Source organism: Felis catus, chromosome B1, assembly GCF_018350175.1.
Source record: "Felis catus isolate Fca126 chromosome B1, F.catus_Fca126_mat1.0, whole genome shotgun sequence".
In the NCBI taxonomy this organism is placed as follows: Eukaryota; Metazoa; Chordata; class Mammalia; order Carnivora; family Felidae; genus Felis; species Felis catus.
In genome coordinates, this window is record NC_058371.1 from 165,418,447 (window position 1) to 165,445,599 (window position 27,153).

Here is a 27,153-nt window from a genome sequence, read left to right on the forward strand (position 1 = left end):
GCTATTAATGTGTTCCAAGTTCAAGTAAATTTTCAATTTAATAAGGCTTTATGGCCTTTCCAATTTTACTTGACTAGATGACATTAAAGTGAAGCAAAACATCTTTAATTTGTCTCAGAGGACCTAACCAAGGAAAACATTTCCCCATCCTTGGGACTGTGATGGGAGAGAACATAAGCCAGTAAATTTTGTAAGGTAGGTAAAGTTTCTACTCCACTGGTCACAAAAGTGTGATTGGTGCAATCTTACCTTGGCAGAATCTCTATCATTCTTATCTCCCAACTAATACTGGAGCTTCTCATTTATAATCACTTTAAAGCTCAGTTATAGACTTCATAAATTGTCAGTTCAGGGAGAGCTGTTTCAGCAAATAATGCAACACATGTCTCTCCATGTAGAGTTAAAAAATAGATGACTGACAGATTCAGTATTTATTGATACTTAGCAACACATCGATTATGTACTTAGGCAAGAACAAGCAAAGCTCATTCAAAGTCCATATTATTGCCATATGTTACTTAGTTACTTGAAGTTTTTACTCTTAAAATTTAAAATCTTGAGGGGCGCCTGGGTGGCTCAGTCGGCTGAGCGTCTGACTTCGGCTCAGGTCATGATCTCATTGTTCTGAGTTCGAGCCCCCCATCGGGCTCTGTGCTGACACAGAGCCTGGAGCCTGCTTTGGATTCTGTGTCTCCCTCTCTCTCTGCCCCTCTCCTGCTCATGCTTTGTCTCTCTCTGTCTCTCAACAATAAATAAATGTAAAAAAATAAAAAAAATTTAAAATATCAGGTGCTTGGTGGCTCAGTTGGTTGAGCATCTGACTTCAGCTCAGGTCATGATCTCACAGTTTGAGAGTCCAAGCCCTGCGTCGGGCTCTGTGCTAACAGCTCAGAGCCTGGAGCCTGCTTCAGATTCTGTCTCTCTCTCTCTTCCCCTTTCCAGCTCATGCTCTGTCTCTCTCTGTCTCTCAAAAATGAATAAACATTAAAAAAAAATTAACAAAAAAAGATTTAAAATCTCTTTACACTGATTAATCTCTTGTTTAAAAGGGACACATTTTTAAGTAAAATAATGTTGATTTAGTAAGCAATGTTGAGGCTTTTAATTTTTTTTTAGGTTAACGTCAATGGAATCAAGGACTACTCAGTTTCCTGCCTCCACAGACTATCCTCTCTTTCCACATTTGCAATCATTTGACCTTTGACCTAAATGCAAAATTTTGCTTCAGCTTCTGAGATCTATTCTAACCTTTATCAGGGATAATTTTAGGAAATAAAGACGAGTCTTTGGTTGACTCAGCAATCTTAACCCAGCTGAGAGTGATTCCAATTGGTGTTATACTTTTTTTTTTAACTTTTTTTTTTTAATTCTAGAGAGAGAAAGAGAGAGAGTGTGCACATGAGAGGGGGAGAGGGGCAGGAGGAAAGAGAGAATCATAAGCGGGCTTCATGTTCAGTGCGGAGCCGAAGCAGGGCTCGATCCTGTAACCCTGGGGTCATGACCTGAGCTGAAATCAAGAGTTGGGCCCTCTACCGACTGTGTCACCCAGGCACCCCTTTTTTTTCTTTATTTTTTTTATTAGGTGTTACACCCCTAATGATGGGTGCTCTTTGCTTCTTTGCTCACCTATTGATTGGAGGATTCTGTGAAGGAAAGTACATTACCTGGGTTTGAATCCTCTTTACCACTTTCCTTGCCTGTGGTTCTGGGTTAATTATTTTACTTTTCTGAGCCTCAGATACATACTCTCAAATGTTATTAGAAATACTTATGTTACAGAGGTGTTGTTTGGTGAGTAGAAGACAGTTCCATTCCCGCTCCTGTCCCCTTTCTCCCATGTTCCTACCTTCATAGACTCCTCATTGCACAAATTCTCCCGGCTTGAGTTTTTGCTTTGCTTTAGGTAAATACCTTTAGGGACCAGATTTCTGTGAACTGCTATTGGATCACTTTGATGATGGTTACCATCTTCTTGCATTCATACATATTAGCTGATTTTGGGGTCCTAGCTACAAGGCCTTCCACCTGTCCAGACATCTGGTTGTATTTTACTGAATGCCTCAATGATTATGACGTACTTGGGTCACCACCTATTGCTTGATATCATATTTTATGATAACTTTGGACTATCAGGATGCTTGGGCTTCCCCCCATACCTGTCCCACACAAATTGTGTTTAATTTATACCTCATTTACAGTTTTTGTTTGGGTCATTATATGGTATGATAAACGGACCTAAAAGCCGTATATTTTCTAAATATGAACAAAGAGAATCTCTGCTTAAAGAGGAGTATAAACCTATGATCACAGACAAACTTGATGTGAATTATAAAATATATATTTTGTGAGAAAAATGCTGCTAATTTCAGGACTTGCAATTTATAACACAGAAACAATTCAAATACTTGTCAAAATTCATTGCTTCTTTAAATGAATGGTGTAAACCAGAAGATCTTGTGATTTCAAGAGGTTGTCATACCTTAATGCCAGCATAGAAGCAAAGATAACAAATCAGTAGAATCAATGGAAGAGAGGTCAAGGGTAAAAGCCAACCCATACGAATAAGCTATTCATCCTGCTCTTTCCATATCAGTTCTAAAAGCTAAGGTTTACTTGCTTAGCTAAAGTTCAGCCTTATTTATAAAACATCATTAGCCATTAATAAACAGTTGGGTTCATATTTCATTTCTATGGTTTAATTTTGGTTGTCATTGGCATTTAAACCAAAGTCGCCATCAATACCTTTATATATTAACATTCTTCAACCAACTTATTTATACACTGTATTTTAAAGTTAGAATATTAATTAAGGAATAACTCATGAATGTTCTTGTTCATTCCAGGTTCTAGTGGTGGTAGATCAATGTGCATGTCTAAATATATAGCTATATCTGCATAAGCATTTTTATTTATTTCCAAGCCTATATACAACAAACTAGAAAACTAATGTAATTGCTTAATAATCAGACACTGGTGAATACATTTGCTCTTTAATAATACTATAGGGTCATCTGGAATGTTCCTTTGGTATTTTGATATCTAGATCTGGGAGTATTTTAGGTTATCGAAATAAATAGCTCTCTATTTCTCACATTACATTAAGCAGTTTTAGAATGCTCTGAATTACCTCCTGCACCCTTCTGTGCCTCTACAAACCAGGAAATCACCTAGGCCTGGTATTCACAATTGATGGGCTCAACTGCCTGCATGTTGATGGCTGAGAAACTATGAAACAGAGTCAATCAAATTAAATAAATAGTGACTAAGATATTCTAATTGTCAAGAAAGCAATCAATGAAACACAATCCCAGAAGACAAACAAAATCAGTTACTAGACTTGAAAAATATCAACTCTTTGGCCCAGAGCACAAGCCTCATGAATACTATCATCCTGTTCTTCCCATGAAGAAAGCCAAATGTCACAAGACTCTAACATAGTGTTGTTCTAAAAGACAACAATTTACAGTCATTCACATGTACAGACTACAGAACCGAAAACAATCTCACAAGGTCTTTTCATGTTAAAATGTTTTGCGTCTCTTATTAATGCAGCTTGGGGATTAGAAGGCTTTGGGAGAAACTCTACCCCAAGGAGAAAGCATGAGTTCATAAATTGTCCAGCCAAACTAAGTGGACTTTCTCTAATGGTTCAAAAGTATAACTGCATTGAAATGACCCTTGAGCCACCAATATGAGGGAAATGTCACTGGACTGTGAATCTCTTGAAAAATTGGCAGGAAAGTGTAGCTAAAAGTATCCCAGTTCCAATTACTCAGGGCAAGGTTGAATTTAATTGGGTCAAGCAAACATCCCTCTTTCTCATTCCCCTGTCCAAGTAACTCACAACTTTCAATCTCCAGAGTGCAGTTTTGCTCATCCAGAGGATATCTTCGTAGATCCATCATACATGCAGCTGTGGTTGTGATCCTGTCAGGATGAGAGAGAGAAAAGACAGCATCATAAAGATGATGACTTTCATTTCCAGGCTTCCCAGCCCCCCATCGTGTTTACCAGTTGGCATCAAAATTCTGTGATTACAATTTTTGAAGGTGGGCAGATTAAGTTCAAGTCTTTCTTTGCTGCTCACTAGCTGTGTGAGTTTGATCTAGTTTTATTTATCTCCGTAAGACTAGGCCCCCCTCATCAATCAAAATACCTCCTGCAAAGGATGGCTGTGAGGATGAAGAGAGATAATGTGTGGAAAGCTCCTAGCCTGGTGCCTCGTAGTTGGTAAGTGCTCCACAAATGATGGTCATTTTACAGCTGTTACTATCCCATGGTCCTTCCTATACTTTCTAGCATCTAGCAATGTCTGTGACAGTATCTACAGTGGGTCTGGCCTTATGAGTAAGAAGAGATCAACATCATGCATCAAAACCTATCTCCCTCTCCTGCTATAGACTAATAATAAAACGACAACAAAAATGACAAGAACAGGAAATACAAATCAAAACCACACTCAGATATCACCTCACGCCAGTCAGAGTGGCCAAAATGAACAAATCAGGAGACTATAGATGCTGGAGAGGATGTGGAGAAACGGGAACCCTCTTGCACTGTTGGTGGGAATGCAAATTGGTGCAGCCACTCTCGAAAGCAGTGTGGAGGTTCCTCAAAAAATTAAAAATAGACCTACCCTATGACCCAGCAATAGCACTGCTAGGAATTTACCCAAGGGATACAGGAGTACTGAATGCATAGGGGCACTTGTACCCCAATGTTTATAGCAGCCCTCTCAACAATAGCCAAATTATGGAAAGAGCCTAAATGTCCATCAACTGATGAATGGATAAAGAAATTTGGTTTATATACACAATGGAGTACTACATGGCAATGAGAAAGAACAAAATATGGCCCTTTGTAGCAACATGGATGGAACTGGAGAGTGTGATGCTAAGTGAAATAAGCCATGCAGAGAAAGACAGATACCATATGTTCACTCTTATGTGGACCCTGAGAAACTTAACAGAAACCCATGGAGGAGGGGAAGGAAAAAAAAAAAAAAGAGGTTAGAGTGGGCAAGAGCCAAAGCATAAGAGACTCTTAAAAACTGAGAACAAACTGAGGGTTGTTAGGGGGTGGGAGGGAGGGGAGGGTGGGTGATGGGTATTGAGGAGGGCACCTTTTGGGATGAGCACTGGGTGTTGTACGGAAACCAATTTGACAGTAAATTTCATATATTGAAAAAAAATGACAAGAACAATAAAACCCGCCTTCTATGACAGTTGGGTCCTCACATTCCTCACTATTAGAAAGATTTGTTGGATTCATCTGAGATCCTCTTCTACCTATACTCAGCAGGTAGCATATAACCAGTAAAGAAACACTATCCTAGGATTGGTGTTCAGACAGTATTTACCAGTTTCCGCTCTCCATTGACTTTATTTGTTTATGCAAATGCCAGGACCTTGACTCTAGATATCCTACTGGGATTTCCATTATCCCTCCTTTTTCTCTTGCCTCTAAAATTTCCTAGAATGTGGAGTGTGAGAGTACCTTAAACTCCTTTGGCTAGTCCATGCCTTCAAACATTTGGTATCACTTTGTAATTGACAAAGTACTTTTCTTTAAAAAAATTACATAATCCTTCTGTACAAAGTAATGTATAATCATATTTTAATGAATTTGAAAGATTCATATTTAGTAATATTTCCTTTCTAGCTTAATCCATAGGAGGTACAACACTGGACATTTTCCATAAATACTCTGAATGCCAAAGAAGTCAGGTATGTCTTCTTAGGGGGAAAATTCTTAGATAGCATCCTACCACATCTCCTGTTCTGAGTCGTGCTTGTTTTCATTAACAGTGCATCTTGGTTTTGGTCCCATGTGGTAAATAAGCTGTCTTAAAAAATTTACTACAATAGGTTCAGTTATATGTAAATATCATAATTTATTTTTCAAATCACACTTCGGTGGACATTTACATTGTTTTCTTTTTTTTTACTTTTATAAATGAAGATGCTCTGAATATACTGGTATACTCTACTATGGCTAACTGTATGTTGGTCATTTCTAGAAAGAGAATTATTAGAAAGAATGGTATGTATATTTGAAATTTTGCCACATTGCTCTTCATAGAGGTTGTGCCAACTTATACTCCCATCAACAGTGTGTTTAAATTTGACAAGGTATTTCTCAAACCTATGTGTTTTGTGGCTTCTAAGATAAGTTATTGTTTTGGTCATTTGTGTTAACCCAACAGAACCTTCTTCTTAAAAACATTATTAGGAAAAATACTGGCCATTTCCAATTTCTCTTTGGTTTTCCTTATGAAACATTACAGTTTACTGAGGTGAACATTTGCATATTCCCTTTGAAACCTTCCTTAGACAGGATGTTGGTCAATTTAATCAGATTTATTTGAGCATTAGGCAGGGGCAAAAAGAATTTTAAAATTCAATTAAAAAAATTTCTTCAAAGTATTTTACAAAAAAATACGAAGACTAGTTGTATTCCAGAATTTAGCATATAAAAGGATTTTACTACATTCCTTATTGCTTCCCACTCCCATTAGCATATGAATTAATTTTTTCACTTAATAATATATCATGAAGATCTTTTGTTGCCTGAAAAGATAATTCCACAACATTATTTTTATGGCCTGTGTAGTGTCTCAAACGCCCCCAATAAGGCAGCACAATGAATATTTTAAAATGTTTTAAATATCACCTATCTACATTACTGTATTCTTGTTTAACAGCTGCTTATGAATTAAAAATTCAGGAGGATGTGAACATTCCTTAGAAATTACTAGTGTGGCCAGCCCTCTGATCCTATGACTTATCCGGTAATTCTCAACCAGAGATAACCCTTCCATACAGGAGACATTTGGCAATATCTGGAGATGTTTTTGATCATCAGTCTGGGGGGTAGAGGCTTGATAGCAGCATCTAGTGGGTGGAGGCCAGCGATGCTGTTAAACATCCTACAATGCCCAGGATACTGGTCACCAATAGAGAATTATCTGTCCCCAGATGTCAGTAGTGCCAAGGTTGAGTGACCCTGCCACAATGGTGGTTTTCAAACATTTTTCCTCTGAGGATATCTTTAATAAAGTGAAATCTACAGAACTTCAGCATATAAAATGCAAATGAAATGAAAGCTATATATATTTTGTTAATATGAAATTATCTTATAAACTAACATGTTGACGTCTATTTTAATAAGCATAGAAATTTGAAAGCAGGGGTTATGATTAGAATTATGGTCTTAAATCTCTCAGCACCAATTATTTTTGTCTTGTGTTTTATTTGTATAATATCAAAAAGTCCTAGTAAGTAAGGAAACACTTGCTTCTAAAATCATACATGACTGGCCATGGGCTACCTTGAACTGGCAGGGGGATCCCCCAGGTGATCAAGTAACCTCCTCTATAGTCAATCACACCTTTGCAAATGGTTCAGATACACCCCTAGGTGGATGGACTCTAGTTGGTGTTTAACGATGGATTAAAGGGAAGCTTTATTTGGTGCTTCATGCTCTGCATAAGTTAATCTGGCAACAAAAGTTAATACTATGATGGTCTTGAATGCATTAAAATGTGGCATAAGACACATTGCAATGCACATGCTTATTATAGTTTAAAATAGTTATAATATTTAAAACTCAAATTAAAATCAAATGTTTGTGGAGCTCTTGAAAAACTTTAGGGATATTTGAGAGCATCATTTGAGTGTTGGTCAGCATATCTCATTTAACTGACCTCATTTTCAGACATGTGTCATCTAGTAAGCAAACTACATCATCTCAGAGTAAGGACATGCACTGAAAGCTTATGCTGAACCACTGATTCACATATTGCGAGGCTCTGGAATTTTTACAAAGCAATTTGAAAAACCAACAAAGCACTGTCTATAAATGATGAACAAATGCTTCGAATGTATGGGTCCTAGAATTGTGAGTGTTAAAAAAAATCTTTGTAAAGCATAACTGCATTTACTGCTGCTATTTGTTATGATCAATTCATTCAGCAATCAACAGATATATATTTTTTTTAACGTTTATTTATTTTTGAGACCGAGAGAGACAGAGCATGAACGGGGGAGGGTCAGAGAGAGAGAGGGAGACACAGAATCTGAAACAGGCTCCAGGTTCTGAGCTGTCAGCACAGAGCCCTACGCGGGGCTTGAACTCACGAACTGCGAGATCATGACCTGAGCCGAAGTCGGACGCTTAACCGACTGAGCCACCCAGGCGCCCCTCAACAGATATAATTTAATTGATAATCACCTTGGGAAACTATACATCACATCAGAGGCTTGCCAATGACCTGATGATTTTTCAACTAGTATCACCTGGACCAGTTTACTTTTGCCTCAAGTACCATTATGAACCCAAGCAGAGTTAAGTAATGACAACTCAGAAAGGGAAAGAATCAGGGCAGCTCCAGGAACCTGAGCTGTGAAAAGTGCCTGACTTTCTCTGAGGAAGACGGACATTAGTGAAATAGCTTCCTTCTTGGGATCTCTCTGTTCCAAATTTCAACTTCTCAAGAGGATCTCATTGGCTCCACTTGGGTTAGGTGCCAAATCTTCCAAAATTATTTAGTAAGAGCAGGAAGGAAAGTTGCACTCATACAAATATTGTCACTGCCCCCCACCCCCCAAGGGTCTCTTATTTAAGAAGGGAGGAATCATTGAGGCTCAGACAGGGACCTCTATGCAAGTAGTTACTCATAAATTTAGGTTGTGATCTGTAGAAATGTTTGCAACCGAGTGTTGGTCTCCGCTAACTTAAGGGTTTGGCATTTCCAGATTTTGTAATACTTATGGCTAAGTGAGCTGAGGCTGAGTGCCCTTAGCCCTTTGTAAGAAAAAGATTGCTGAGCAAGAATTCCCAGGATCATCAATAAAAAGAGAGATGTCCCTGGGCAGATTTCTGCTCAGCCATTCTGTCTTCTGGGTGCAAAGCAGCAATGAGAGTCTCCAAGAATGACTGCTCCCTGTGTTTCCATTTGTTCACTTTGCTGAATGTAATTGCTCAGTAGTCGTTAGTCACCTCCACAAGTGATTAACACGTCCACACGGAAGTGGACTCACACTGTGGCTCAAGCAGCCTGATAGTCTAAATCTTCTATGGAATCAAAGGTGTCAAAGATCACGAAACTGGATGGGTTGAGGGCTTCAACATTGAAGTGTTTTTTGAATTTTGTTTTTCACTTTTAACACCCAGGTCATTCATTCTGAATATGTGAAAACATTATTATTCCTTGATAGTAAATGAAAGTACAATAAAGTAGAACCAGCTAAACGTAAAAGCATTAACTTTTTCTGAACACAGACTTCCCAGAGGTACAGTCATGACAGCTTAACATTTATCTGTCTTTTTTCAAAGACATTTGGAGTGGCTTACATTATAATCCAATTTATTGACATTTTGAAGGTTAGGTCAGAACACTATAACAGGCTGTTAGTTAAAAACTATGGTCCCATGAGACTTTAGAGTGAATGGAAATCACGTTGCTGTAGTATTCATTTATTAAGGTGTATGCTGCATGGTCACTGACCTTAAGAGTCACTGTAATTGCAAATCATGTATATTTGATATCTAAGGGCTCTCATTGCTGACAAAACACAACCCAGTAAGTCCTGGCCTATAAAGACATTAAAATCCAGTCATACACACACACACACACACACACACACACACACACACACACCTGCCCACATATACATATGAAGAGGGCACTTTTGCAAATAACAAATCAATGAACAAATTATGTACATATGATTGAGACTTTCCTGTAATCTTCAGTTCTATAGGGATGAGCTCCCAAGTTTTGAGTGTGATCTCTGTAGAGCAAAATTCTACTATTTAATAGATTCTACATGAAAAAAAAGTATGAGGAAAGAGAGGAAAAAGGCAGCCTGAAAATGCTAAGTCTAAATGGTGGCCCTTGGGGTGCCCGGATGGCTCAGTGGGTTTAGTGTCCAACTCTTGATTTCAGCTCAGGTCATGATTCCAGGGATTGAGTCCTGTATCAGGCTCTGACTGGGCTCTTTCTCTCTCTCTTTCTGCCCCTCCCCTGCTCACACTCTCTTTCTTTCTCCCGCAAAGGCAAAAAAAGTCAGCCTTAAGATTGTTGAGATTGATGGTGAGTAGCAGATATAAGGTTGATATCACTATCAGTGAAGCTGGTTTGAGGAATGGTCTTTGTGATCTCTGGGCTACACCTTAATCCATGTTGGGTATATCACCCGAAGAAACTGATGAGGGAAGATGGGTGGGTTAGTCTGAGTCATGACCAGGTAGTATATAGATTTGTTTCCTTGGCTAACACTGAGTGGTGAAAAGAATATGTATTATCTTCACAGCTGGCACCAAGTTTTATTTTAGGTAGACTACCATGTTTAAGAAAATGCTTTGGTATTTGAAAATGAAATTCTGAGGGTGTGAGATATGAATGGTGAGAAAATAAAAGGAGATAAACTGCTATGTGAGATTTAAGAGTAATTTAAGCATGGGGAAGAAAAATGATGGAGTAGCAAAATTTTAAAAAACAGTTATGTTTAATATTCAATTAAAACAGTTTTGCATTACCGTGATAATTTTTCTCTATTTACCTAAACCAATACTAACACACACACATGCATACACACACACACACACACACACACACACACACACACACACAGTAAAGCTTTATGTAAATGTTTTATTTTTATCCTTGGAAAGGGGCTGAATTCATATCTTGACAGCATTCATGGAACAGTACTCTATAAATTGAACCAATTCAGTGAGAGCCAAGATTCCAAGCCCTAGATGCTCAAATCGTGTAAAACCCTTTGAGAAGATTCAGCAAGCCTGGGAAGGCACTGGACTCCCACAAATAATAGATTGTAGACTTAAGCTACTCTTACCTAGATCAAGGGGCAGGCTGATCTTAGCTAATACTACGCTGCAATCTTACATAATGGACACTGTGCATACTGTATTAGTTTCTGATGCATACTCTATTTACCAAACATTTAGTGACTTAAAACAACAACAGATTTATTATTTTACAATTCTGGAGGTCAGAAGTCTTAAAATCAAGGTTTCAGCAGGGCTTTGTTCCTTCTAGAGGCTTTAGAGGAGGACAATTTTCTCGTCTTTTTCAGCTTCTAGAGGCTGCTTACACTCCTTGCCTCATGACACCTTCCTCCATCTTCAAAGACCATCATTCCAACATCTGCTTCTAGCTTCCCATCCCCTCACCCTCTAACTCTCCTGCCTTCCTTTTATACGAACCCTTCTATGGATTACACTGTGCCCATCCGGATAATCCAGAATAATGTCATCTCAAACCCTTAAATTAATCACACCAGCAAAGTCTCCTTGACTCGTAAGGTAACCTATTCACAGGTTCTGAGAATTAGGACATGGCCATCTTTGGAGAGCCATTATTTTGACTACAACACATGCATTATTTGATTTATTATTTACAATTGCCTTATTATGTTGATGTAATTCTTATGCTATTTTCAGAGATAAAGAAATGGATAACTGATGGAGTTAAGAAATAATTCCAAGTTTACATGATCTAAATTGTAACACTGGGATTCACATTCAGATATGCCAGACTGAAGACCTGAGGTTTATTTTCTCTTTAGTTACTATATTCAGGGCAGATAAGTCTAAGCAGAGAACTATTGGTTCAGTGTAGGAATTATTTATTTCTTTTATAGGCAGTAAGATAAGTGTAAAAAAATATTAAGATCTGACCTTACCGTATATATGTAGTATTCATTTAATTATCAGTAATTCAAGACATACTTTACCAATCAATGAGTATAAAAATGAAAGAGGATGCACAGGAATCAGGCAATCCTGTGAGCATTGAGGCTATAGCAGTTAAAAATATCCAGCTACACTTTCATCCTGTCATAATTCTTTTTTATTTTTGGAGGGTTGTTTTTAGTATACTGTCAGGTCTCAGAAGATAGAAGATAGAGCCAGTCAATTGGTTTCACAAAATAGCCATGTATGGTAGGCTCACTTCTCATTTGGGTAAGCCATCTTCACCATTTTTCTAGAAATCCGAATAACTTACATCAGAGAAATGTTTATATTATCAAGAAAGCATGAAAATCATTCACAAGGAATAGAGCTCAATCCTATGCTTATTTTGTTGGTGGCCATTTGGACAAAAGATGCTTTAACCTGGATTTGTGATGTTCCAAGAATGGAGCTGTTATGGAAGCGGATGTGGTGTGAAACAAGGAAAGAGAAGAGGGTTATTATACCCACATACAAGTTCAGTGATTGATACATAGTAGTCACTCAATTAACTCTAGCTATTACTTTTAAACTATATGCTTCTAAATAAATAAATAAATACATGTATGTTTACTGATACAAAAATATTGTATGATTAATGTGTGGTCATAATAAAACACCTGGGAAATATAGAAAAATACAGATAAAAGAATGCAAATGACCTATAATCTTATTACCACAATCTTATTCATTTCCTTTCTTCTAAGTATATTGTTTAGCAAAGTGAAATTACACTGTATTTAAAAATTTCATTTGCTGGTTTTTGGTTAACCTAAAGGTAAGGATTTTCATAATACATTTATAGTCTTCATGAACACATTTTTAATGGGTATTCAAGATTTTGAAATGTAGATATCTTGTTATAGTACTTAACCATTCCTCTTGGATGACATCATTAAGTACTCTTTGGTTACATTTTTAAAAATTCACACTAATTAAATAGCATTCTCATTGTTACTTTTACATTTTTACTTTTTATTTTTTGATTCCAGGTTTTTGCTTTCTTTTCTCCCTTTTTTACTTTTACTGCTGAATGTTAACGACACTCTTCTCAGTGCAATCCCAAGCAGTTGTTTTTTGGTAATTAGCTATATACCAAATGTTGTGTAAATGGGTTCATTTTTATTCATTTCTGTTGGGCCAGGGTGATTCATGAACCATTTTGTGAATATGAAAAGCTGTTCATAAATCAGAGAGTCCTAGGGCAGGGGAGAAAAAAAAAAGGTAAAAATAGGGCAATAGTGATTAATAGACCCTTGCCAAGGATGCTATGCCGACCTCAGTCTTCTTTTACCTTAGGTATCTGGCTGAGTTTAAGTCAGACTGTTTTTCCCAATTATATCACTATATGCATATAACTGTGAAGTGTGAGAGCATCTTTTAAATTTCTATTATATTTAGTATTCCCCAGTAACAATTATCTGAGATCTGTGTTAAGGTGTTGAAAAAATATGGCTACCTCCCCCAAATCAGAGCATTTTTATTATCATTTTGATCATCAGGAAGTTCTGTGGTGGACAAACTGTGAAGAATTAAGATGATAACGAGCCCTTAAACAACGAGAAGGAACTTAAAAATTGAAGTCAAAGTCAGATGTTTACCTTGACTGGAATGCCACGACTTGGTAATCAAAAAGTGCAGGTTAGTTAAACAAGGAGTCAGACAGAATTAGGAGGTAAAGCAAAGTTATAGATCTTCGTTTACAATTATTAATTTTTTGACTTATTTGCAAATCTGCTCTGTCACTTTGCCTTATGATGATTTCTACCAAAACAAAGGACTCAGACATTTACTGAAAGGTAATCAAAGTAATCTTGAAATGGTATTCCTGAAGGAGTGAAAGAAAGTTCAGGAGTGATAAAGCATTAAAATACTGCAGTGTCCTAGGACAATGGCTTTCTGTTGAAAAAAATACAAAAAAAAAAAAAAAACAACAAAAATGAATATAAATAAGACAGGAGTGTAAATTATGCAAAGTTTCCAGCTCCCTATCTCAAAAGAAAAGCAGGGCTTGGGACACCATTCTTTTCCTTTTTAAATACATAATACATTTTCTAAAATATTCCGAAGTTAGTGGGTAACTATTACTTCTACCATGACAACTATAAACGTTATGGTTATTTAGTTTTATTCCCCCACCACCCCTGCAATGTCCTTGGGCTTTTTGCATACTTGTAAAACCATGTTTAGAATTCCCTTTTCTTCCCTTCAATCTTAATATTACAAACATTTTCCTCCTTGGCATCAGGACTGCAAATTTTTCATTAGGAAACAATACACTTTATGTTGGACATTTAGGTGGTTTTTAATCTAGTGAGTTTAAAATAAAGCTAAAATAAACACATGAATATATGGCTTTTCCAGATTTTGAATTATTTCTTTGGGATAGAGATACAGTAAGTAGGATTACTCTATCCAAAGATGTGAACATTTTTATGGCTTCTCACAATATATATGGCCAAAATACTTTCTTAAAAAATTGTCCTAAGTTGTAGTGCAAGAAAGTATCAATTTCCCTATACTACTGCTCAAATGGATATCGTATTCTTTTTGTTAACAGGTGAAAAGTGGTACTTTAAATTTTATTTTAATTTTTTGATTACTAGCATAGTAAAATATTTTTATATTTATTTAAAGATGTATTTGGACACATTCTTTCTTTAGAAACTAAAGTCATTAGTGTTATAGAAATTTGTGATTAAAAGAAGACCAATAATGGAATTTTACCAAATATCAAGCAGGAGTGAACAATCTGCTTATAGAGTAACTTTGCTGCTGTCTTGTTGAATTAACTAGATGAAAAAATATATGTGGAACTTAATATCTTTGTTGACATGTATTTTTGTGGTTTTACTATGCACAGTTTTTGAGGGGCAAATGTAAATTATTGAAATAAAAATCTAAAATAAAGCCATGCTGCTTTTGTTGGTTCATAATGAACACCATGAAAATTAAGCTAATCGATTCTTAAGTTCCACATATGAGTGAAATCATATGGTATTGTCTTTTGCTGACTGGCCTATTTCGCTTAGCATAGTACTTTCTAGCTCTATCCATGTCTGATGAACATGGTAAGAGAAAAAAAAAAAGGGAGGAAAACCAAGAAACAGACTCTAAATTATAGAGAACAAACTGATGGTTACCAGAGGGAAGGTGGGTGAGGGGGGTATGGGTTAAATAGTTGATGGAGGTGAAGGAAGTCACTTACTGTGATGAGCACTGGGTATTGCATGGAAGTGTTGAATCACTCAATTCTACACCTGAAACTAATATTACACTGTTTATTAACTAACTGAAATTTAAATAAAAACGTGAAAAACAAAATAAGCTAATTGAGAGGTGATTGTATATTCTAAAAGACAAAAATAGAAAGAGGATTTAATGTTTCCAAGTTAATGATGAAGCATTCCAGATATTGCAATCATAAAATATAATAAATAAAATAATATTATTTGTGTCCCTGTGCTTCTTTATTTTTTTAAATTTTTTAAAATGTTTATTTATTTTTGAGACTGAGAGAGACAGAGCATGAATGGGGGAGGGGCAGAGAGAGAGGGAGACACAGAATCAGAAGCAGGCTCCAGGCTCTGAGCCATCAGCCCAGAGCCCCACGCGGGGCTCGAACTCACGGACTGTGAGATCGTGACCTGAACTGAAGTCGGACGCTTAACCGACTGAGCCACCCAGGCGCCCCTATGTCCCTGTGATTCTATAAGCATAAATTCCCAAAATGGAGCTATAGAATAAAATAAGGTTTCTTTCTTTTTAATTTTATTGTGAGTACAATGTTAAAGAGTTAAATTCTGGAGAGTTTAGTAGGACCCAGTCATTCTGCTTTTAGATGTCTACTCATTTGCACACAAGAGAACAAAAGTAGGGATGTTTATCAAGGGCTCCGTGTAATAGCAAAAACAGGTAAACACCAAAACTGTCCGGCAAAGCAAAATGGATACACAACTCAGGTGTCTATGCTGTAGATTACCTGAGAGCAGTTGATGAATGAACTAGATCTACATGTATAAACATGGGTATATCTCACATAATGTGAAACCAGAACAGGTGCCTACAAAAAGTTACGTATGCAATGGAATATTATTCAGCCAAAGAAAGGAATGAAATCTTGCCATTTGTAATGACATGGATGGAGAGTGTTATGTTAAGCCAAATAGTCAGAAAAAGACAAATACCATATGATTTCACTCATATGTGGAATTTAAGAAACAAAACAAATGAACATAGGGGGAAAAAAAGAGAGGGGGGTGGAAACCAAGAAACGGACTCTGGTGGTTATCCAAAGGGAGGTGGGTGGGGGGATGGGTTAAATAGGTGATGGGGACTAAGGGGTGCATGTGTTGTAATTGGCACCAAGTATTGTATGGGAGGGTCGAATCACTATATTGTATACCTGAAACTAATATTATACTGTAGGGCAACCAACTAGAATTTCAATAAAAACTTAAAATACAATTTTTCAAGAACAAATTATATGCCTTAGGAAATCACATTTGTGTACATATGTAGTAAAATTGAAAAATGTATACCTTGGATTAATGAATAGCAATTTTGGCATAGTAGGGTCTCAGCAGGGAGAGGTAGGGGAAGGAGGAGATAGGATGGGATGGAGATGGTCTTGTAGCAATCTCTGAAAGTTTGCCTACCCTTCCTCCATCTTTTCTCCTCTCCTTTCTTCCTTCCTCCCCCCTCCCCTCCCCTTCCCTCCTTTGTCTATATCTGAACAGATAAATCTTCAAATAACCCACTTATGCTCTTATTTTAAATGTTATTTTGAACTAGCTATAGCCACCTTCTTCTCCCTATCCTAGAATTACCATCATTCACTACTAAATGCCATGGCATTTAGTAGTGAATGATGATTATAATCTGAAATGAGTCCTTTCATTTAAGAGATCTATCAACTTGTACAGATTTCCTCATGTGTATGTATATATATATATATATATATATATGTATTTCTTCAAATTTTCATCACAATTTGCAATTATATGTCTGTTGGTTTGATTACTTGTTTTTTGTGTGTAGCTGCTTGAATAGATAGATGGTAAGTGCCACAAGAGAACTCACCTCTTAATGATTCATTTACCAGCGTCCAGCCCAGTGTCTGGCACAGAATTGAGGGGTAAATTAATGGAATTAACATGTAACTTCAGGAAACACGCAAATCTTTGCTTCTCTAGAGAAGAGGGAAAAAGACCACCATGCTGTCTTTATTAATAAAGGCTACACCAATACAGATTTGGTATACCTTGGAATACAGATTTGAAATGAAGATCCATTTCCCCTCTACCGGTTCAATTTCTTATTGAAAAATCATTTGGGTGCCTTTGCTAAGTAAACATCCAGAGGCTGTTGTCAGTTGGATAATTTCTAGGGCCACGAAGCTGCTTTGATGTATCTTTAAATTGAACCCCGTATCATAGGATGTCTCATCTGTTAGGGCTTTTAGAGGTCATGTGAGCAAAGAGTGGCCATAACATTAGTATTTGCATTAAATAGTCCAAATGTAAACATAGGTTCCCATAAACCCCCTTCCCTTGCTACTAAGAGAACTTATGCACACTAAGGCCTCAACAAAAAGTTGGATTTCTTTCTAGGCACAGCATAGGGACTGTCGTTATTAAATGGCTGAATGGAAGGGGACTTCCGTGGTTAATCTGTGTTAGATTTCTGTCTCGTGATTGGTGAGTGATTAGGGGCTGGACTTTTCTATGTGAAAAGGAAGAATTTACTTGGCATGAGAAGGTTTTTGCTTTTAATCATTAAAATATTAAATTTTCATCTGTTTCATTAGAATGCCAACTTCCTAGCAATTAATAATTAGTAAGTTTTGTTGTCTGGCTTAGTTTTCAATTTAAAAACTGAAGAAAAATGAAGGAATATTTGGACAATCTAGAAGTGAAGTGTACATGGACATAAAGAAAGAAACTTAAAAATATTTTGTAACAAGAACTAACATGATGTTATTCTTATGTATGTAAATTATGTATAAATAGCATATCTGTAATTCTACTACCATCATTATTCTCCATTGAATACTGGCAATGCACATTTTACTATGTTTCTATCTATTTACACTGAAATCCTTAATTATTAGTTATACCTAAAGAAGGCTGTGATTAATTTCTTAAAGCACAAGTGCAGTCGACAAATTACATAATTCGCAGAAGTACTTTTTCAGAGTCATCCTTTCTTTTATTTTTTTAACATTTATTTATTTTTGAGGTGGGAGAGGGGCAGAGAGAGGGAGACATAGGATCCCAAGTAGGCTCCGTGCTGTGAGCAGAGTCCCATGTGGGGCTTGAACTTATGAACTGTGAGATCATGACCTGAGCCAAAATCTACAGTCAGCTGCTTAATCGACTGAGCCATCCAGGTGCCCTGCAGAGTAGTCCTTCCTTTAAAAAAAAATTTTTTTTAATGTTTATTTTTGAGAGAGTGAGAGAGACAGAGCTACAGAGCATGAGAAGGGGAGGGGCAGAGAGAGAGGGAGACACAGGATCTGAAGCAGGTTCCAGGCTCTGAGCCATCAGCACAGAGCCTGACACAGGGCTCGAACCCATGAACCATGACATCATGACCTGAGTCAAACTTGGGCGCTCAACTGACTGAGCCACCCAGGCACCCCAGTAGTCCTTCTTTTTTAAACAAAGGAAGTATTAGTTGCTGGAAATTCAGAGTAAATAAATGTACATTTCTTCTAGTATACCCTCTCTCACTACCACCCCTCAAACTAAAAAATTAAAAAAAACCCAAAACTCTAAATATACTGGACTCAAAAAGGATACCTGCTTACATATACGGATTTTGAAGTCAAAATATTTTCTCCTAAACAAGGGAAATTATACATATAGCTTTGCTTATGTTACATTAAACATAAAGAGATTTCTCTCACCATTAACCCCAAGAGTAATAAGATTCATTAATATCATTTTTAGGTTTATGGAAACCTGAAACCTGTGAAGCCTGATAACTAATTACTGTGACAAAAGACTGTTTTAGTACCTTTATTGTTTAAGTCGTTCAGTCCTATAGTCTAAGAACTGCCTAAATTAGAACTACATTTTAGTAGAGACCATTAGCCTGCTAGGTAAATTCAAAACGCTGTACCCAATAAATCTTATTCTTAAACTGTACACTCAACATAGGACTAGAACTCATGACCCTGAGACCAAGGGTCGCATGCCTTTTGGACTGAGCCAGCCAGGTGCCTCACCAATAAATCTTTCTTAAATTATAGTTACTTATTAAGAAAATATTTCACAATAAACATATAGAACCTAATTTTGAATATTCCACATATGTAATAATTTGAGTTTAAATAGCCTGATGCCTCATAGTAAAGGAGCCTTGAGTTTTACATATTTTAAAATATTTGAATGTAGTTTATTAGTTTAGTATTTATGAACCTTGGGCTAATAATTGCCAATAATATTATAATAAATGGTACATTGGAAATATTCATATATAAAACATTTAGGACTTATATAATATTATATATAATAATATAATATTATTAATCCTATAATTAATAATATAGTGATATAATAGCAGAAAGTGTAATTAACATCTCCCCCTTAAGAATCATTTCTCAATATTTCAAATTCAAATCTTATACAAAGAAATTGCTTTATTTAATAGAGAAATTTACATGTTGTATTTAATACTGTGCATAGAAATATGAGAAGGAAAAGCAGTATGCACTTTGCTCATATTATCTCCCCAAATCTTCATAGTATCCCTCTATGCTGGGAATTGTTTTTTGGTCAGAAGAGAAATCTCTTGTTAGAGGAGGAAGTCATATGATGACCATAGTTTTGCATTTCTTTGTTGACTCTGGACCTGTGGCAAAACCATATATCTGAATTTACAAACATGTGTAAATTATGTGCATTTGTATATGTAATTCAAAAAGCCCTTTACCTCTTACTGTGTAGGGAAACTTATGAAACATTTTAAAATGAATCAGAAAGATTACTAGATGTTTTGTCTAATGGTCAGGATTATCTCACTTTTCGTTACCTAACAGCTATTTTGCAACTCTGTATGCTCTAGAGAAATAACAATGCAAAGAATTCTTATCCATTGAAGTGCAATGGTAATTAATTATTGCCTGGATAATTGGCTAATTTTGCCAGTTTGCATCTATCTGTAAATTCTTTTCAGTATGATATGTCTTTTCAGTATATTTTCTCCTTGGATTCCCCTTTGAACTACATGTAATATCTTACTAGTTCTCTCATTAATTGAGTTGTTGAAATGTTTGACACTTTTGTTTCATATTCTTATATGATTTTTTTATTTTTGAAATTATTTTCCTTTAACAGTTTTGGAGGTAATCTATCAAGATGACCAGTGGATTTACCTAACAGAGCCAGGTAAAATGTGTTACCAGAAAAGTGTTATCTTATAGTTGACTTAAGCTCAGGTATATATATTTCTTGACTCGCAGAGGTGAAATATATATTTGTTGATTCATTTTAAGGTGAAATCCAAAAATTTAACTTCGCTGACTCTGATTCTCTTTTTATCCTCCATACTGATTTTTTGTTTGTTTTTGTTTCTGGTTTGCTTACTGCCAGTTATGTTATTCCCTTGGTGATAGCAGCGATTGAGAATTTGGTTTCACAGTCTGACCTTTTAATGATTTCTGTAAATAGGTTAATGGATTATAGAGTTAGAGTTCTATACTCTGTTGGATGAGAGACACCAGAGAGTCTGGTTTATTAGCCTTTTTGTTTGTTTTATCTATTTGCCCATTTTGAGCTCAAGTTAATTAAGAATCTTGTGCCCAGTACAATGGGAAGGAGCTGTTTGATGTCTGGACCATGAATTTCTGTGTTTCTATATTCCTTATCGACCTGTGGCAAATGTATAGATCTAAATTTATAATCATCTTTGTGTTTTTGTATGTATAATTCAGAAGGGCCTTTACCTTTTATTATAGGAAAGTGTTAATAAATTAGATTATAAAGACTTTAATATGTCCTGATTGGTTTATTTAAATAAGTGCTAATAAAAATCGAATATTCCTAAATTGCTAAAAAATAAGGAAAATGGTAATTTTAATATTTTAAATTTTAATATTTTAATATTTTAAAGATATTCATTAAATATCTTTAAACGAAATATTTTCTTTAGTAAAAAGGCAAAAGATACATACTATCTGAAGATAAACCTGAGTATAAACAAAATATATTTTTATAGACACAAACACAGGGGTGCCTGAGTGACTCAGTAAGCTGAATGTCTGACTCTTGATTTTGGCTCAGGTCAGGATCTCACGGTTGGAGAATTTGAGTCCTGCATCAGGCTCTGCACTGACAGTGTGGAGCCTACTTGAAATTCTCCCTCTCTTACTCTCTCTGCTTCTCCCACATGCTCTCTTTCTCTTTCTCAAAATAAATAAATCAACACTTTTTTTAAAAAAAAAGAAGCAAGCACAGAAACATTTTAAGGATCTAAGTTCATCTAATTAAGATAAATCTTTGGTAAATGGATTTAGCTTCATAATTTCGGTTTAATATAAAACAGCTATGCCTTTTCTGCTTTATCAATATTAAGTATAATGAAAGCATACATTTTTTTGTACTTTGGTTTGCTTTCCCTAAACTCATACAGGTTAACTGATCAAATATGCTAACATTCATGTTATATAATATTTAAGATTATGAAAAAATGTAAATTTGTGTTCAAATGAATTGGATCATAATTCTGGCAAACTTTAACAGCAATTATGTTTTGTAACACGTCAGTATAAAGATAATTTTCATGATATCTGCTGTAAAGTCTTAGATATTAAATTGAGTTAACTAATGGATAATCATTATCAATAATTTCTAAGTAAGTGGAATACTTAAACATTGATTACTGAGCATAATTTTAAATATATATACCTTTGCTTCTTACTTTTTTATGTTATGAACTGGCCATAGCTTTTTTTTTTTTTTTTTTAATTTTTTAACGTTTATTTACTTCTGAGACAGAGAGAGACAGAGCATGAACGGGGGAGGGTCAGAGAGAGAGAGGGAGACACAGAATCTGAAACAGGCTCCAGGCTCTGAGCTGTCAGCACAGAGCCCGACGCAGGGCTCGAACTCACGAGCCATGAGATCATGACCTGAGCCGAAGTCGGACGCTTAACCGACTGAGCCACCCAGGCGCCCCTGGCCATAGCTTTGAGGATGTTAACGATGTTGTTTATTTTTGCCACTTTAGAAAAATATTAAAAGGATGTGTATGTCTGCAAAAATTTGTGTTATGTGGGTTCATGAGCTCTGCTAGTCTGCTGAAATACTTATGTCAGATAGATAGTTTTCAATTTTCCATAGCCTAGTTTTTTTTTTCAATAAAGTACATTAGTATTTATTTATTTATTTATTTTTTCAATTAATAGAGATTTTATTTGGACGAATCTTTAATATAGCTGGATTATATACACTGAGAGCAGGTTTTTTTTTTTTAATTTCTGTCTCTCTTTGTTCTCATTTTTGTTTTTTTTATTTTTTTTAATATATGAAGTTTATTGTGAAATTGGTTTCCATACAACTCCCAGTGCTCATCCCAAAAGGTGCCCTCCTCAATACCCATCACCTACCCTCCCCTCCCTCCCACCCCCCATCAACCCTCAGTTTGCTCTTAGTTTTTAAGAGTCTCTTATGCTTTGAGTACATTAGTATTTTTTTTTAAATAAACTACTAGCTGAGACTATTCTGGGAGTAATAGTGACAAAGAAATACACTTGTATTTGTGTCTTCACTATCCAAGAAAAAAAAAAAAAAGATAGTTTTAGCCTAAAGCCTTAAGTGATTCTCAAATATTTTGGTCTTCTGATACATTTATACTGTTAAATATCAATGTTTACCACATTTGAAATTAAAACTGAAAAACGATTTACTATATATTTATTGATTTATTTTAATAGAGCAATGATGAATGCATTTTAACATCTTTTTTTTTAACGTTTACTTATTTTTGAGACAGAGAGAGACAGAGCATGAACGGGGGAGGGTCAGAGAGAGGGAGACACAGAATCTGAAACAGGCTCCAGGCTCTGAGCCATTAGCACAGAGCCCGACGCGGAGCTCGAACTCACAAACCGGGAGATCAGGACCTGAGCCGAAGTTGGCGGCTTAACCGACTGGGCCAGTCAGGCGCCCCAGCGTCTTAATGTTATTATAAAAATAGTTCTGACTGCATAGACCCCCTGATAAAAAAGCATTGTACTAAAGTGAAGAGAATGTATGTTCCAAAATATGACAGAGGACACACTTGGGAAATGAGTTTTATTGCCTTGAGTTATAATACCTGGGTCTGACAATAAGCTATGAAATGCATTAAATTTTAGCAAAGTTTAACTAAAGTACATGGGTTTGCTTATTGATTTACTGTAATGCCTTTTCCTCCAATGTGAAGATTATTCTTTATCTTCCATGTATATGGCTTCTTAGATAGCAAACATAATGTCTCCTCTTTTTCTGTGCTTTATATTTACTTAATACATCCTTGATTATTTAAGAAAGAAAATAAAAACAAAGCTGGCACCCATGACCCAATCTTAAGCAAACGTTCAAATCTCTGACAACTCTTTTGACTTGCTATTATTTTCTTTAACTTTTTAAAAAACATTTATTTTTTTAACATTTATTTATTTTTGAGACAGAGAGAGACAGAGCATGAACAGGGGAGGGGCAGAGAGAGAGGGAGACACAGGATCTGAAATAGGCTCCAGGCTCTGAGCTGTCAGCACAGAGCCCGACGTGGGGCTTGAACTCACAGACCGTGAGATCATGACCTGAGCCAAAGTCGGACGCTTAACCGACCAAGCCACCCAGGCGCCCCAAAAAACGTTTATTTATATTTGAGAAAGAGAGAGACACAGTGTGAGTGGGGGAGGGGCAGAGAGAGAGAGAAGGAGACACAGAGTCCAAAGTAGGCTCCAGGCTCTGAGCTGTCAGCACAGAACCCAACATGGGGCTTGAACCCACAAACTGTGAGATCAGACCTGTGCCGAAGTCAGATGCTTAACTGACTGAGCCACCCAGGCTCCCTTGCCCTACTATTCTGAAATCAGATCACATATATTTGCATCCATATCGACACCTACACCAACACCAACACCTTTACATCTATATCTATTGTACCTTTTACATGTAAAACTATCTCTTGGTTTTCCGAGACAGCTCTTGAAAACAATCGCAAAGTAATTTGTAAGAATTGCATGTGAGGAGTTATCAAGAAGACGTGCTCATTCTGCCCCAAGTAAATTTGTATAGGTAAAATGTCATTAATTTAAATATTTCAGAAAGTGTAGGCTTTATGAAAAGTCTCTGGAAACTTGTAAGTGCTCTTGTTTTCCATCACATATATGAACTTCAGGAAAAACACTGACTCTTACCAAGTAACTTTCTGTAGTTTTCCTATTTTATCAGAGTCCTGACTGTGCTTTACCTGGAGATATTAAGCACTAACAATAATACTATTTTCAGTCATAATTTCAGTTACTATTTGAAGTGTTTACTTCCCCACAATCTCACTTCATGAATATTAATCCAGCAGCTTCTAGACAGTAAGGTCCTGTTCTGGCCCCATGTGTGCTACTGAGACCTACTTCTCAGACAATACTGCAAAGTAGAGATAACAATGTTTCAGCATTTCCAACTGCTTTTGAAGACCGTATACATCATTTGCTAGATTTTGCTAATCTCAGCACAGCTGAGTCCTAGTCTCTGAGCCCCATTCCCTTAAGAAGTAACATTACTTGATCTCATTCCCTAAGCTCCATTCCATGAAAACCATGCCTTGAGCCCCTTTCCCCTAGTCCCATTCTTGATCCCCATTTCCTGTGCCCTGTTCCCTGAGTCTCATTCCCTGATCACCATTCCCTGAGCCCCATTTCCTGAGTCCTGTTCCCTGAGTCCCATTCTCGCATCCCGTTGCCTGAGTCTCATTCCTTGAGCCCCATTCCCTGAACCCTATTCCCTGAGCCCCATTCCCTGAGCCCAATTCTCTTTACCTCATTCCCTGAGCTCCATTCCCTGAGTGCCAGACCCTGAAGTTCCTTTCCCCGAGTCCCACCTCCTGGAGGCCATCAATATTCATTGTTACCTCATTTCTTCTCCTGGGTAGTACAAAATTATAAAATAATTTAATGTAGGGCCCTACAAAGTGCCAAGGCTAGAAATAATTGAGGCAGTGGTAGGGTCAGGTGTTTGGATAGTTTGTATCTTGTTATGATTAAACTTACCAACCTCTTCTATATAGAGAGGAAATGAGGCTAGCAAACTGTAAGGTAGCACACTTGGACTTCCACTGCTTACCTAGTATTCGTCCAGAATTTTGACAGCTGAATTTATCCATTGATAGACTAAACTCCTAAAAATAAGGCATATACTGTTTTAGGTAGAGGCCAATCTACCTTAGTGAGCATGGATAAATGATCAATAGATAAAGGAGTTCTGGGTGGTGAAATAATTTTCCCAGAATGCAGGCTGAAGGTTGAAAGCAGAATGTATAGGTTGTTCACCTCTATTTGGTCTGTTATAATGCATGAGAACAACAATATCGCAGCAGAGTCTTTGATTTGGGATTACCATTTTGGATTTGAATTATTCTATGATGTAATAAGACTGTTGTATGTCAGTTGGATCTTATTTCAGAGAGAGTACTTTTTTTGTCCTGAATGAGCTCATTTAAAATAATAGTTTCAAAATGAAAACAAACACTGGCAGAAATAAAGGCCCTCGACAATGTGGCATTTCTCCAGTTTTCACTCAGACAGAATGGGGAATTGAAAAGGTCTCTGCGGACTGATGGTGTCGGTTTCACATCATCACAGATGATAATGGATCCTCAGGGAAGAGTCAAAGAATTCCTCCATTGCAGATGTGCATGTCCCCTTAGCTCAGAAGATAAAAACTCAGCCAGAAAAAAAAAAAAAAATCTCTGGTGTTGATTCCTTCACTCACTCATTTACTCATTCATATTTATTGATCCTTTCTATGCAAGGTACTGTGTGCATGTGAAACAAAAACATGTAATATGTATATAAGTTGTATATAATATTAGAAATATGAGATATGGATGTAATCTTTGTGTAAGAATGTAAGCTCTAAGTAGTTTGCTCCTGTTCATAGCCAGCCTCCTTTAGTTATTGATGTTGGGCAAGTTACCTGACTTCTCTGTGACTCAGTTTTCTCCTTCCTAGGATTGAATAAAATAATACCTGTAAGCATTTAGAAAATTGCCTGGAGGGTCAAGGGTTCAATAATGCTTGGAATTATTATAATGATTTAATTGATTACTACAAGGAGCTTCCAAATCACTAAACATCTTAGTCATGGAACTACTACATTCCAAGAGCTTCCAGACTCTTGGAAAACATCACTGAGATTGAAGTTCTTTTGTTTTTATTTTTTAAAAAATGTTTATTTATTTGTGAGAGAGATAGAGAAAGACACACACAGAATGCGAACAGGGGAGGGGCAGAGACAGAGGGAAACACAGAATCTGAAACAGGCTCCAGGCTCTGAGCTGTCAGCACAGAGCCTGATGAGGGGCTCCAACCCACGAACTGTGAGATTGTGACCTGAGCCAAAGTTGGGTGCTCAACCTACTGAGCCACCCAGGTGTCCCACTAAGATAGAAGTTCTGTCTCTAAGGTGCAAACAATCTTATGGATCATACAGACATATTACATCAGTGCTCTGTGATTAGTACAAATATAGATGTGTGTGCAAGAAACGTACTAGCTATCTATTGCTCCACCCCACATTTAGCAGCTTAAAACAACAAACCTTTGTTATCTCATAGATTTTGTGGACCCTAATGTATTTGGTGCCTGTGCCTCAGGGCCTTTTACAAGGTTGCTGTCAAGGTGTTGGGACTATCGTCTTATCTGAAAGCTCTCGAGCTCACTCACGTGGTTGCTAATAGGATTTGGTTCCATACATGCTGCTGGACTGGTGCCACATTGCTGGCTGTTAGCTGGAGCTCTCCTTCTATTCTTTGTCAAATAGACATTTCCATAGGGCAACTTTCAAGTGGCTTCCATTAGAGCAAATGAGAAATAGCCAAAAAAGCCAAAAAGAAAAAGCAAAAAAGAAATAGCCGGATAGATGGAAGCAAGAGTCGTTTTGAAACCTAATCTCAGAAGTGACATCGTATCATGTTTGCTTCCATTCTATACCTTTAAAGTGAGTGTCCGGGTACAGAAGCACTCAAGGGAAGAGAATTACACATGATGGGAATACCAGAAGGTAGGAATCATTGGCATCCATTTAGAAGCTACTTAACAAAGGGCACAGATAGAAAGACTTTAAGAGTAGGACAAGGGGCACCTGGGTGGCTCAGTCAGTTAAGTGTTCGACTTTGGCTCAG

At 36.7% G+C, this 27,153-nt stretch overlaps 1 protein-coding gene across 1 annotated transcript in view; it reads right to left on the reverse strand.

The window, feature by feature from the left end:
- Window positions 1-27,153, reverse strand: part of GABRB1 (gamma-aminobutyric acid type A receptor subunit beta1) — a 387,348-nt gene that overhangs the window by 107,163 nt on the left and 253,032 nt on the right. The window contains exon 5 of the mRNA XM_011281892.4: window positions 3,845-3,927. Within this exon, the coding sequence (XP_011280194.2) occupies window positions 3,845-3,927 (83 nt within the window). The remainder of the gene's footprint in view (window positions 1-3,844; window positions 3,928-27,153) is intronic.